This window comes from Cimex lectularius, unplaced genomic scaffold, assembly GCF_000648675.2.
Source record: "Cimex lectularius strain Harlan isolate CLEC.00 unplaced genomic scaffold, Clec_2.1 scaffold200, whole genome shotgun sequence".
Lineage (NCBI taxonomy): Eukaryota > Metazoa > Arthropoda > Insecta > Hemiptera > Cimicidae > Cimex > Cimex lectularius.
Window position 1 is genome coordinate 807,467 of NW_019392893.1, and position 14,506 is coordinate 821,972.

At 34.8% G+C, this 14,506-nt stretch overlaps 1 protein-coding gene across 6 annotated transcripts; it reads right to left on the reverse strand.

Annotated features, from left to right (window-relative positions):
* Positions 1-2,381: 2,381 nt before the first annotated feature.
* On the reverse strand, positions 2,382-14,407 carry LOC106667684 (serine/threonine-protein kinase grp). Of its 6 annotated transcripts, none has more exons than XM_024229129.1 (10): positions 14,139-14,407; positions 12,639-12,735; positions 6,277-6,370; positions 5,930-6,218; positions 5,743-5,868; positions 5,330-5,459; positions 3,981-4,181; positions 2,902-3,101; positions 2,713-2,844; positions 2,382-2,654 (listed from the first exon to the last, which is right to left on the reverse strand). In XM_024229129.1, the coding sequence occupies exons 3-10, from the start codon at positions 6,333-6,335 to the stop codon at positions 2,469-2,471; spliced, it is 1,323 nt and encodes a 440-aa protein (XP_024084897.1). In that variant the 5' UTR covers positions 6,336-6,370; positions 12,639-12,735; positions 14,139-14,407; the 3' UTR covers positions 2,382-2,468. The 6 variants fall into 6 exon arrangements, with proteins under 6 accessions (XP_024084897.1, XP_014251263.1, XP_014251261.1 ...); XM_014395777.2 differs by lacking the exon at positions 12,639-12,735 and adding an exon at positions 13,940-14,040 and having other exon boundaries at positions 14,139-14,277; XM_014395775.2 differs by lacking the exon at positions 14,139-14,407 and adding an exon at positions 12,853-12,876.
* Positions 14,408-14,506: the final 99 nt, after the last annotated feature.

The window sequence follows — 14,506 nt, forward strand, 5'->3', positions numbered from 1 at the left end:
TATCGACAATTATTGTAGATTTAGTTGGAACAGTACTGCTATTTCGCCAAACGAGCCAATGTTGGTCGGTCCCCTCACACAGCCTTGTGGCACTACATTTTTTTTCTGCTTCACTGAAGTACGTTCTTGGACAGAGAAAAGTTAAGATAAAATTACTCTGTATTGTGTTTGGCATTAGGTGCTTTATTTTGGCCACAAATCCAAACAAAACTTTAAAACTAAAAACTTCATTTTCATAAAAGTGGGCCAACTCCAATTGTCCTGACCTTTCTCGGCCAATGGATGAGAATGGCTATCGAATGCGGGAGCCGTTGAGCCCTTACCATATTTTATGGGCCGCAGGGCACGCGCTTCAGACAAATGGGTCGCCGCGCCGACTCTCATAAACCATCTTCGGCAGGAAGTCTGGCTCGACTGGTTTTAGTGTTTTGGGTTACGCCCGAAGCACCAATAGAACGACATAGTGAATTTTGGGACTCTACACCCGAAAAAATTTAGTTGCCGTCCCATGCACCTCTTCACCAATACAAGTGTTGCACGTGATCTCATGCAATATGGTAATTTTTAAACTTCTACTGAAGTTTGTTTTACAAGTGTGGCTACAAGAGGGACCATTCACTAACATGTAGTAAACCATGATTTTGTTGTTTTCCCTCAATCCCGATTCCCCCCTAAGTAGCGAGAAAAGGATTGTGATGTCAGCTCTGCTTTTGACCACTGTAATTTTAATATGGTCTCTCTCTTGGCCAAGCAAACCATGTCACACTTGATCTTAACTTTTCAACATTGAGGAAACTCCATTGATGATCGATTTGTGTTCATATAGCCTTAGTATTTCGTCAACGATCGACGGAGCTGACGTGGGTAAGAATGCAGACTTCAAAATCCGTATTACGTAGTAGGGAGATATTCGATGTGTTGGAGGATTTCGAATTGATTGTTTTCACCTTTTGTGAAAAATCTGAGGAGTGGCAGACAAGTTCTGCATTGTATAACTGCTGAGATCAAATGAATGATTGGCATACTTATCTAGAACTGCCACTACCCTAGTGGTAGGTGTAAATTGCATAATTTTTAAAATATATTTTTAGTTTTCCTTTCCTCTTGTCTATTTAGTTGCGTGTTAGGTAAACACAAGTTTGATGATTGATAACTGCCCAGTGCACACGGTACTGGGTGTTCTTCTTCCTATAAAACTGATAGTTGCAAGCTGATGTATTTAAAATGAGATTTAATTATCCTCCGTTCACTAGCACTAGCAATTTTTATATTGGATAAACTGCTTGCGAAATAACTGTCCCTTCCAAGTATACAGAGATAATGAGACCTTGGGAAAGAAAGGTAACCCCAAGTTTCAGGAAGAGGCCTTAGTATAGTATGCAGGCGGATCAAAACAGGGTAGGCATAGGGGTAAAAGGGCTTAACTATACCCTAGCAAAGCCCCTTGTTCAAATCCAAGCAATTGTCAAAACTAAAGTCCATGCAGTACACATATGAGTTAAAAAAGAAAACTGAAAGAAACACAGATTTACATTTGCTCAGGCAGCTAATTTAGACACTAAATGAGTATGCTTTCAACTCCAATTTTGACTGGGAGTACCTAGACTCTGGGAAAACAGGATTACCATAAAGAGGGTTCCAGGACATGAAGGTATAGGAAACAGGCATACTAACTAGACAAAAAAAGGAATAGCCTTCTCACCCATGGGACCACAACCACAACTAGGTCCACTGGGACTAGAAAAATACCTTTAGAAAGAAAAATTCAAACTCAGTACAAAAGCACCAGGTATGAAGCAAGCCAAGATTTGTAAATCTCAACAAAGGAAGGCAAAGGAACTCTTATTCATTCATTACTACTTCATACTCTCTCTCACTCATATCCCTCTCTCTCACATTCCTTCACTCATACTCCTCTCTCTCACACTCATTATTACTTCCTCTTTTTCATTCACTCCTCTTCTCTCTCTCTCTTTCACACTGATTCATTCATTTTCTCTCTCGTTCACTCCTACACCTCTCACTCTTGCCCTCATCATTCACTCCTACCCTCTCTCTTACTCATTTTCTCTATTCATTCACTCCTCTTCTCTCTCTCTCAAAAATACTCTCTCCCACTCGTTCATTCAAACATTCACTCATATTCCTTTCTCTCATTCATTCATACTTCTCTCTCATTTATTTATAATACATACTCTCACTTTCTCTCTCTCTCTCTCTCTCTCTCTCTCTCTCTCTCTCTCTCTCATTCATTCACTCATAGTCTCTCTCACACTCTCTCTCTCTCTCATACTCCTCCTTTCTCGCTCACTCTTTTTCTTGTTTTGATTTTCCAGTTTTGAGTAGAGAAAAGAAGTGGCCATGGTATAGAAAAACTAGAGTAAATAGTAATATAAAAAAATATTTATTTACAAAACTAAACAATTGTATACTGCATATAACCAATATTTGAGTATTATTCCAAAATTTCAGTATGTTGTATGAGAAATGATGAGCTCTTTAAGCTCTGTTCTAATACAAACAAAATGCCTTTTGAATTCCAATCCACAGCCTCTTGACAGCCGAAAATCAAGTAGTGTTCCAAATGGTGTTTCAATTATATTCACTTTGAATATCAATTGGGCTTTCCTCCTGTCTACTGTGTTGACTGTGATCTGAAGAAAATTAAGAGTTATCATTGTTGAATTGCAGCGACTATTTTATAAAACTTACAAGATTTTTTGTGGTGGGTTTCCAAGCTAGGGCAAGTTTTTCAAGTGTAGTTGTCAGCTCTAATGTGGCCTCAGATAAACCCCCATTGACCATGAAACGGGTCATCCTCCTCACCAACTTCTGTAGACAGTTCTGTACAAAAGAAGATTTGTCAGACGGACAGTTTTATATATGTCTGTCCATTTTTACCTGAGGAGAAGGAGACTGCGTATTAATCAATTGCGTGGATAATAGCATGTTCTGAATCGAGGTTGGTTGAGAGAGAAACATCGAGATTTCGACGTCACTTTCATTCTTCAAGACCGCCAAATCCTGGGAGAAGCTTACCAACTTACATTCCGGTTTGACTTCGTCTTTCTTCAACATCTTACTACTCTTCCTATTTTCTCCTAGAAAATAGTTTACCTTTCAGACTAATTCATGCAATTTTTTTTGTATATGGTTGTAAATGAGACTTTTTCTTTAGCTTCATACATAAACAAATAAGCACATGAACTTGAAACCTAATGGCAGCTTTACATTTTTTTCCCATTTAATATTTAACAAAGAACAAACAAAAATTGATTTAACTACTCCACAAAAAATTTAAATATATTTTATAGACAAATGAAATTAATTGGCAATGGGGAACATGACATGCATAAATCAACATACAATGATATAAATATAAAATATCTTGAAATCTATCATCTATTAGACTAAAAAAGAATAAACAAAATGAAAGAAGAGGTTAATGTAATTGTTTATATCACAATAGCTTAAATCCAAAAGGTACTTACACCTTGCAGGCTGTGTTCGAAGCTTATCCTGTTTTCCTGACTTCGGTAATCTAGCTTTATGATATACCAAATGGGAAAGGTCATACAGCTTAGATCACCAAAGAGAGGACAACAGTAGCTGTCGCAGACTGCAGACTCCTGGTGGGGTGCTCAGGCCGAAGTCGATGCTTTGGTAATTTAGCTTTATGGCGTAATACAACTCATACAGCTGTCTTACCAAAGCAACGCCAGCAGCAAGAAGGATGATCTTCTAGGTGAATATTGGCGCAGCCCCGGCCAGGTACTTAGTGCCTACCGAGAAACCCATGTCTCAGAGTCACTCAGTACCTGACCACGACACACGCCTGCCAATGTGAACTGTCTCTTATAAAACTTCATAAATTAAGGTATAATTTCATTTTACATTTTTTTAACAGTATTATAACACTTGCAGATACATATTACATACATCTTTAAAAACTAATGTGATATTTAGAATTTTAAACGAACCTTTGGAACTTTGTGTGAACCAACGGTTATTCCGGATCTGGGCAATTGTGTACCTGGAGGAAGGCGAGGCGGCGAGGATATGCCGCAGGAGAGAGAGTGGGAGGGTGTCCAGCTTGGTCCAGGGCGAATGATTCGTATAATCGCCCTTCAGCCACATCTGATAGTCAACACAGTCGACATCCGCTTTGTCCCAAGGGAGCTCTACATCGCTCGACCACAAATAGAAAAAGAGGCAAAAGGAAAAAGAAACAAAGTTAAAAACAAAGCAAAAACCAGGTTAATTGTGCAAAAATGTATTCAGTTATAAAATAAAAAATGTTTTTGGCTCAATATTAACATACACATAAAATAAATAATTTCATGCAAAGCAAGGTTAAGATGAAAAATTAGTGCCACAAGTGGGATTTTCAAACTTCTGGATTGATATCAGTCCCACTCGTCATGCCAATTTTTCATCTCGACCTTACTTTGTATAAAAGAATTAATTAATTAAAAATAATACAGTACGGTTAGTTAAGATGATAAAATAAAATAACTTATTTAAACTAAAACTAAAAAAAAAAGTTAAAACAAACCAAAAATATACTACAAATAAAACAATATTTGTTATTCTTCTTGAAAAAAATTACTATTGCAATTTATAAAACACCTCTAAAAGTTTTTAAATTGTTTTAAATACACTTTGCAAGTATCGTACATAATTTCCGTTATACTCAAAATGCTTATAATGCTAAAAACAAATATTGCCTTTTAACATTTTATCAAAGTAGATTAATAATCAATGAACATTGTATTCAGCTCATTTGGACAAAACGATTTATCATGAAAAAAATCAATAAATTTGTTTTTGGTTATTTCACTCTGTGTTTTAATATTTCTCCCTCAACAGGAACATTTTTTGCACATTTTTGTTTAGTGATGAAACATTTAAAACAATTCAGATTCTTTAACAAATAACTTAAAATGTAAACAAAATTAATAATAATTAATTTTTTTACGTGTGGAAGTTTAAATTTTTATGAATGTTGTACAAAAAATAAACTAAAATTAAATAAGGAAATAAAATAAACGTGTTTCATTAGAGACCACCATGAGTTTGGTATAATAGCTTTAGGACGCATAAACCATGCCTACAGCTAGGATACCAAAGACAAGGGAGCCTCCAAATCTTCTTGTGCTTCACAGTTGACCAAAAATAAAATAAACGAACTAAAATGAAAAATATACTGAAAAAATTTATTGTAACAAAAGAGACGAGCCAAAATCATTTTGTTTATTAATATCTTTTACTTCATCAATAAGAATATGGGCGATATTGAATTGAATTTAATTAATTTAGGTAAAATTACCTCCGGCTAGCATGGCCACTAAGACAATGCCGCATGACCACACATCAGCAGGCTGTGCAGCATAAGGCCGGTGAAGAACTTCTGGAGCAACATAGGGTAGGGTACCACATTTTTTGTCCAGAGGACGCTCCTGAAACATACCAGTTCCTTTTTTGAATTATAATTGTAATCAGGTATGGATTTTCTAATATTTCATCAATCATTTAAAAAAATTAACATTGAATAGTTTGATTGTGAAAAAAAAATATAACTTGATAAATTTGTGGTCACTATTTGTGTTACTAGTTTAAAAACAGTTCCACTAGGACAAGCTGAAAAATTTTAAATGAGAGAAATAACCAAAACAAAAGTTCAATTAAGGGTTGGGATTATTTTAATCTGATAACATTGGGGTTCATGTACTATTGGCTTACCTTTCCATGGGAACGAAAGAGAGTAGCCAGGCCGAAATCTGAGATTTTCAAGTTGTCTTTCTCGTCCAACAAGAGGTTTTCCGGTTTAATATCTCTATGAGCAATCCCTCTGCTATGCAAATACTCCTATTTACAAAATATTGAATGTAATTTGTATTAAAAAAAAAGAAAAGAAAACCTGACATACCACACCATTGAGCAGCTGCATCATGAATTTCTGAGCATCATTTGTCGACATACCGACATCAGGCTCGATCCTATCAAAGAGCTCTCCATGTGGCGCATATTCCATGAAGATGTAATCAATGCCGTTTTCAGAACGGTTGCCATAGAACCGAATAATGTGTGGGCTTTTGAGGATTTTGTGTATCCCAATTTCTTTCAGAACAGCTCTCCTAATCTCAGGATCTAATGACGAGTTTATCACCTTCATTGCTACATTCTCGCCTGTGCTTTTGTTTGTAACAAGCTTCACTCTGCAAGAAACTACGTTAAAAGTTTTGGCCAGGATGAATTGGTAAAGTGTCGACTTACTCTCCGTACGCCCCTTCTCCCAAGGTTTGGGTGATAACCCAGTTTTCTACAAAATCCATTGTGTGAATTGATCCTTTCACATTGAATGTAATTCCTACAAAAGAAACATAAAGACATGTAAAAACAATTTCTCAACAGAACAATGAAATTCAGATATCAAAACGACAAACGTTTTCCAAGCAGCCAAAATAAAAAAATATGTTCCAAAGAAATAAATAATGCTGATTTTTACATGTAAGTTTTGTTTTCCTATTTTATTACTCAATTTATCTTTGTTTATGTGTTATTAGAAACCCTTAAAGGTCCATTCAACAGACCTCACACCATCCATAGTTGTCACTTGATTTTGTATGAAGTATAAATAACATTAAACTAAACCATAATCACTTTATGAAGTAAGTACTATTCAAACTTCAAACCATAATCACTCTATGAAGTAAGTACTATTCAAACTTCGAAGACAAACAGCCATAGTCATTAGATGTTTGTAATAAATTATTTAATAAAAGAAAAAGGACCTGTAATTTGGATTCATTATACCTTATACGAGAATCAACCTTAAATTCCATAATAATTTTAAAGTGCCTCCATTTTGAAACCTTAAAATTTTAGAATTAAATCTAAGTAGTTTTCTAAAGTCAAACTATAAAAGAACCCAACATAATATTTCAGATGAAAAAATTTTTTGGGAGGGTGGGGAGTTGTTTTGATAATCAATATTGGAAAAACCCACAGGTTCAAAACTAAAAAGGAGAAAGTTATTTTTAAATTGACAAATAACAATTATAATAACATTATGGGCATTGAATTTCAATAATGACATATCCATTTTAGCCTCCAATAATAGAATAACTCAAAGATCAACTTAAAATAAGATGAAACTTTTTGAAAAAAACAACTAATTAAAATATTTATTTTTGTGCTATGACATAAAACGCCACTGATAATCACAATTTTCATTGCATTAGTCCAAGCCTTCAAAACCATTCTTGGAATTGAATCAAGGGAAAAATATTTGTTAAAGCTGATTTGATTCTAGCAACACTTATGCCATAACCAATTCGCCTAAACTGGCTAAATTTCATCCAATATTTGAAATAAGTCACAATTTCTGGACTCGGTTCTATGGTCTGGCCTTAATCAAAATGAATACAAATGTAGAGTAGCTTATTCTTATTTTATTGTTTTTATTCAAATAATAAAAACAATTACCACATAAGTACATTTTATTATTTGATTGTCATATCATGGAAATTATGAATTGTTGAAATATCATCATTTTAAAAAATTTCAGCTATTTCTATTTTCATCCAGATTGTATTTCTAAAAGAAGACCATTGTCGCAACATAACATAAATTGTATTTCGAGTTTTTCATGAAATTTATATTCCTACTTTCATCCAGATCCCTTGCTTCTGCATGTATCATCGACTGCACTTTCTAGTAGTCTCTATTGTAGTAATAACTAATACGTTTGTTGTTACCAATGTTAAGAATTAAAAATATTGCGTTAAGGTATTCTTTTTTAAGTGAAAATTTTTGATTGTTTTGATCAAACATTTGACATTTTGCCATTTTCATTGGTGAGTTTGTGATTTTCAAACTTAGCTGCGGACATTATTGAGAATTTAACACAGAACCACTGAATTGGCTAAATGCACTGTCTGACATAAAACAGCACATGTAATTGGCCTAGGATGGTCAGAAACAATATTGGCGAGGAAATTATTGCACATAACAGACCATGTTGGCAAACTTCAGATAAAGCTTTAGTTAGAAAACAACTTGAATCTCCTGGATCACTGGATATTCATTCACCATTCAATTCTAACTATAATTTCCATTTCAGAATAATTAGCAAACTGTGTCTTGAGGAGCACTACCTGTATTTACAAACGAGCAGTGATAAGTTGAATATGCAACATAAATAACAGCCATCTATAGAAATAATAACAAATACAACATCAATTATATCAATCCTCAACTCTCGTGTTCAATTTGTAATCAGAAAAAGGTGCAATCATTACAGCATATCCTTTTAATTTGCCCTGTTTATGACAGTTAGGAAAAAAAGTCGTTCGTATCTATCTCTTCTACCCAGATGATATTTCTTTGACTTATTATACCATAAAACATTGGAAGAAGTTAATAATTAGAATGTAATTTCAGCACTAAAACAGAAGTTAATTATAGAAGAGTAATTTAATTACAAAACCATGAAAGTGAAAGAGTAGCATTGTATTTATTTATATTTACATTTCACATGAATACCAAAGATAATTTGTTATTACCTCATTTTTAAATTCACATGTCACCTATAGCAGAGGTTATAAATAAATATTTATTACAATTAACATTTCTTGATTTCTCTAGATATATTTTTAACACCCCCTGCGCCTTAATTATCACGAGATAAATTTGTTTTCAAAGAATGCAATTCTCATTATTATCCCGAGTTTACTTTTTTTTATTATTTATTTTATCTTGGCTATAATTACACATGCAGCTCTTTTAGTACAACCTACTGCCAGTAGGTACATGTACAACAATACACTCAATTGTTTTGGCTACTTAATAGCTAAATGAATGTTTTTATGTAATCATTTTGTTGTGTTTATTTTGTGCCGATTGTGAGACATTTTTCCATTTACTTTATATTATTTTATTTTTTTAATGGGTATGATGGATAGTGATTACAATTATGAAATTATTTCCGAATCTAACCCAATCCTACAAGTATGTGTGGTATGTAATAAAAAAAACTAGGCCATCGTAACGTGATACTTGTGCCCCGATGTTATGTGTGACATCTTCCTTCGAGACAAACCGCTCTCACTTAAATTGTATTTTATTCTATTTATTTTTTTTATTTATTTATTTTTTTAATTAATTTGCTTGTACATTATGTTATAATTGTTTTTTACATTTGTAAATAATACTATTTTAATTGGTTTATTGCAAAACTTGTATTTTTACATGCCAGAGTTAGCTCACGATAATAGTATAACATTTTTGATACGCCAATTTGGTAAATAAATAAAATCTAATTAAAAACTTGAAAAAACTAACTTTTACTTGTAAAGAATAAAAATCTGTCATTAAAAATAGGTCATTTTTGGAATGTACTTTAAAAAAAGCTTGTAAAGTAAAATAATAGTTAAAAACTAAACTTTGTGGTATTTTTCAAATTTTTTGCATTTATTAAGGTTCCTCATTGAAAATTATTTCAAATGAACCTTTTTTCGCACTACCTCACATCTCATCACGATAGCACAAGTGGTTAGAGTGCCGGGGAAAAGCCGGAGTCCATGGGTTCGAGTGCTACTCATGTCACTAATTTTTCATATCAACCACACTTTGCATAAAAATTATAAATCAATTTAAACATAAAATAAAATTTAAATAAATCACAAATGAAGTGCAAATTCATCATGCCAGAAAACTGCCAGAAAAATTAAAGCAACCGGCAATTTTTAATCAAAATTTATTATTGTTATGTATTATATTAATGTAGATTTTATATTTAAAATTATGAGCCGTCTCAGCCAAAGTTCTATTCAATCAGGGTCTCAGACAAAAGTGAGAGCATTTAAAATTGAAATTTGTTTGAAGTCATTTGGTGCAGTCAGGAATTAAGTATTTTATAAAAACACCTTTTTTCATTTTTCCCCCCGTTTTGACCTTTATTTGGGTCATCTTCAAGAGGGTCTCGGTGAATTGCAAAACAAACATTGATTGGAAAAAAAATACACTACAAATGTAAATATTGATTTTGAACAGAACATTTCATAGTATCATATTTGATTCATGTGAAATTGTTATAAATTGTGAATTTATATTCTGCTGTTTTATATGATTATGATAAGGTTGGGAACGTGGTAAATCTAGGAAATTTTCTTTGATCATAGGCGGTTTCATTTGATTCAAAGGTAATCAAGAAAGGGGATTTTATGGGGTTTATGAAATACTGGAAAGGAAGTTAAAATTATGTATGATAACGAAGGAAAGGGAATATCTCACCACAAGAATGGTACTTCACTTTATGTGAATATGAAATACTCTGTTCAAAATTTGTATTATTTACATCTGTTTTGTATTTTTTCCAGTCAATAAGTTTTGTATTTCACCCAGGCCCTGAAGATGACCAGAATAAAGGTCAAAGCGACAGCAAAAAAATTAAAAATGTGTTTTTCTAAAGTACTTTATTCCTGACTGCTCAAGACTTCAACAAATTATTGAACAACCGTCGATAAAAAAAACGCACATTGAAATTCCTCAGTTGTGAATAATCTTTAGACGGATCTTGGAAATCATTTTCATATCCTGCGACATAAAGCACATGCACATCAATGTCAATACCTGCTTTCAGTGTCGACCCGTTAACAATAATTCGTTTGTGAAAAGAAATTTGTATAAAAGCCGAAGAATTGAAGATTTTTTTTACCAGGGCTATTGCCAACGCCTCGCATTTTTATTTTAATAATTTATTTTTAATTTAATTTAATTTTTATTTATTTATTATTTTTTAGCACGAAAGGAATTAGCTCTCTTGTAGGAGGCCAAGCAATCATCCTGATGGAACTTCTGGGACTTGATTTCCCCTTAGATTTTTCCCTTCACACACAGTGAAAAGGCTCTACAACTGATGCATCCCTAAGCATTCCATTAGTCCAGTCTACCATTAGTTTGGCGCGTTTCAGGGTACTCGATAATCTGCTGAAGACTCGCCCTCAATCATGCTAATAATACAGTCATACTGATTATAACTTTTCATACCGTATGTACAGCTAAAAATTGGGGTATCCGAGGTATTAATATTATATATATACCAGGGTTTCCCAAACTGGTCCACAACAGACTTCGAGAAAAATTAATAATCACAAAAATAAATGCAGAATGAATAAATAAAATTCAGGAACTAACAATTAAGTAGTGGAAACAAGTTTTTTATTTTTTTAAGCCTCTTTTAAGAAAGTTTTGGATGAGTCTGTTCTAATTGTTAATTACATAAAGTTGCAGCCATTGAGGTTAAGACTTTTGACAATTCTATGCGTCAACATGGGAAACTATCATTCCTAGCCTCACCATACTGAAATCAGGTGGCTGCCTCATGGGAAAGCACTTTCGCGATTACAGGCATTATGTTCTGAAGTCTTATTCTGTTGATGGACCACAAATTTTTCATTCAATTATGAGAAATGACAAATGTATATTGTTGTATTATCAGATATTTTCATTAAAATGAACGAGATGTCTTTCTTTGCAATGGTATCACCACTTTCAATGCTAATGACGTTCGATGCTAATGACGAAGTTCACGCCTTTAAAAAAAAATCCAGTTTTGAATTGAATCTTTTGAGAAAGGTGGAATCTTTTTGGTGTTTTCCTGTGTTTTTAAAAGAAAACAATCGGAAGGTTGTGAACGACAAGTTGATCAATGAAATATGTGGACATCTTCGAAGTTTGGAGATGTCCTTTGTGCACTACTTCCGAACAGCTCGAGATACAATGCTGCACAATCAAGAATGAGTGGTCGAACTTTTTTCAATTTCGACAAAGCCAACCAGCCAATCTTCAAAGAAATACGAATGACTGGTAGACGTTAATTCAGACTACCTTGGAATCTACTTTCAAGTCCGATACTTACCCCCATTTTTGACTCCGTCTAGACAAAAAAAAATTCAACAGCTCGTAGAAAGAGCAAATTGTGTTCTTTTTCTATTTATCACAACTTACCTAAGCAAATCAAGATTTTCTATCTATACAGCCAGCAAAACTATAGAAGCTGTTTAGATGCTGAACCCGACAACCGGCTCCAGCTTTCAAAAATTAAACTCAAGAGCAAATTGTGTTCTTTTTCTATTTATCACAACTTACCTAAGCAAATCAAGATTTTCTATCTATACAGCCAGCAAAACTATAGAAGCTGTTTAGATGCTGAACCCGACCCCCGGCTCCAGCTTTCAAAAATTAAACTCAAGAGCAAATTGTGTTCTTTTTCTATTTATCACAACTTACCTAAGCGAATCAAGATTTTCTATCTATACAACCAGCAAAACTATAGAAGCTGTTTAGATGCTGAACCCGACAACCGGCTCCAGCTTTCAAAAATTAAACTCAACACATCCAAATTGTGCAGACTAAAAACAACCTCTCTCTTCCTATTAATTCATTAATGTTCAAATTATTATTTTTGAATTTGGCACGAGTTTTACATATCTATTGATTTTTGCATTCAGGATTTTGTAAATAAAGTTAGGTAGGTTGTTTTCACAGTGATATCCCTCACCATCACCTAATTAGGACTAGCTGGTTTGTAAAACTTTAATTTTCTATTGTGAACTACTACTAAATCTAGGTACCTAATTTTAAGTACTTGAATGCGAGGGGGTCTACCCTGGATTTTGTTCTGTGAAAGGAGTCCACTGGCTGAAGAGTTTGGGAAGCCCTGCGATACAACTGTATAACAAGAGAGATTTATTTTTAAAAATAAGTTAAGATTTAATAAAGAATGGTCATTTATATTTGAACTGATATGAAAAGATAAAAAAAATGAATAAATAAAATTTAGTGTACCTCCACCATGCCATTTTGTAGATGATCGCAGCAGAAGTAATAAAAGTTATTTTGACGTTTTGTAAAGTTAGAATGTCCAATGCAAAAATGAAAAACAAACCGGAGAGAGAACACGTTTTAATAGAAAAGGTTTTAAAGTCATTTTTCAATCGGCGATTACATAAAACGTCTTTGTCATCGCTCCAGGCAAGAAATTTCTTGAAAACACGTGCTTCAATAGTGAAGAAGGATCGAAACGTTCATGTTCTACGAAACTTTTGGAATTCAAAATGGCAGGGGATAAAAACCTGTTTCACGATCAAAAAAACCGTCCGACAGAATTTAATTTTTTTTTTTAAATCGTCAAACCACGCCGTCGAGTTTTTGGGTTTTTAGAACCAAAAGGTTAAAACATAATGAACGTTCGGATTGGTGACGTGTTTTCACAAGGGCGAGAATCGATAAATTGCCCTTTTTTCTCCAGGGAAACCCAATGACTGTGCAAAACGCGTATACTATTTCAACACGGGCGAAAGGGGCGAGTCGTTTAAAAAAGAAAAACTGTTACATAATGAACCCCGGAGGCCGAGATGTGGGGAGAAACGAGAGAAAGTTCAAATTCGGCGAAAAGAGAAAGTTTCCCGGATTTAAGGTTAGACGAGGCCGTCTGGGGGAAAGGGCCAGGCCGTCGGAGAAGGAAAATCCCGAAGGGCGAAAAAGGACGTAGTAGGGCCCGAACGCCGCCTCCTGACACGAACTGGCCCTTCCGAGGGCCGGCTGCATTAAAGTAGAAAAAGCTCGGCCGCGAGGAGCCAGCGAACTGGGTCTAGGCCAGGCCGTCCTCCATTACTCGGGGTTACCTCATGTCTGGACAAAGTACGAAATTACGTCTAAAACCTTAAACCATCGGCAAAAAGATTTTATCTAAAATAAAAAACAATCGAAGACGGTTTGTCGACGGTCAGCGGAGCGCTGGCCGTGCAGTGAACGTCGAAAACATTAAAAAAAGAACAAGTTTAAACGGGTTACGACGAGCCGCCAGGGTTCGAGCAGTCCTATTAAAGAATAATTTATTTTTGAAGAAAAATCAGCGGATAAACGGACTTACATCAGCCAGGAGAACGTTGGTAAGTGCGGCCCCTTCTGGTCGGAGTCTCCTGAGGAACCGCCGATTGGACGAGGAGAAACGCCGTACCCGGGTTTTCGCGCCTACGGGGAAAATGGCGATTATGGTGAAGGTCCGTTGGAAAAACGGTGCTGGCCTCCGCCTGGTCGCCGGGGCCGGCAAAATCCCTGATCTTACTCACCGTCTCATCCTAGAGTCGACCAGCGCCTTTTCACCAGGCCCTCTTCCCTCTTATTTTCCAAACTGGATCGGCGCGATGAGCGGGGACGGCGACGAAGGACGACTGTTGACTGAGAGGCGAGGGCCGTTCTGACTCTGCGCGAGGTTAGCGCATAACCGGTCAATATGAAACAGGAAGTCAACTTTTCTCATACCTATTTTCCCTCAAACCATCAACCGAATATCAAAGAAAAAAATCCGTAAAACAGTTAACAACACCCGAATATTATCTATCAACGATTTCTTTTTAAAAATCCAACATATACAGACCAAAAACCTCACGCCGCTCCTTGTTCTCAATCCTCTCTAACTCTAAAACTACGAAATATA

Excerpts from the sequence above, each read along its gene's own strand:
- LOC106667684 (XM_014395775.2), bottom strand. Across the intron at positions 4,182-5,329 it reads AGTGGCCATGCTAGCCGGAG|AGCTCCCTTGGGACAAAGCG; the intron begins GTAATTTTACCT and ends CGAGCGATGTAG. Across the intron at positions 2,845-2,901 it reads CGCAGTCTCCTTCTCCTCAG|AACTGTCTACAGAAGTTGGT; the intron begins GTAAAAATGGAC and ends TCTTTTGTACAG.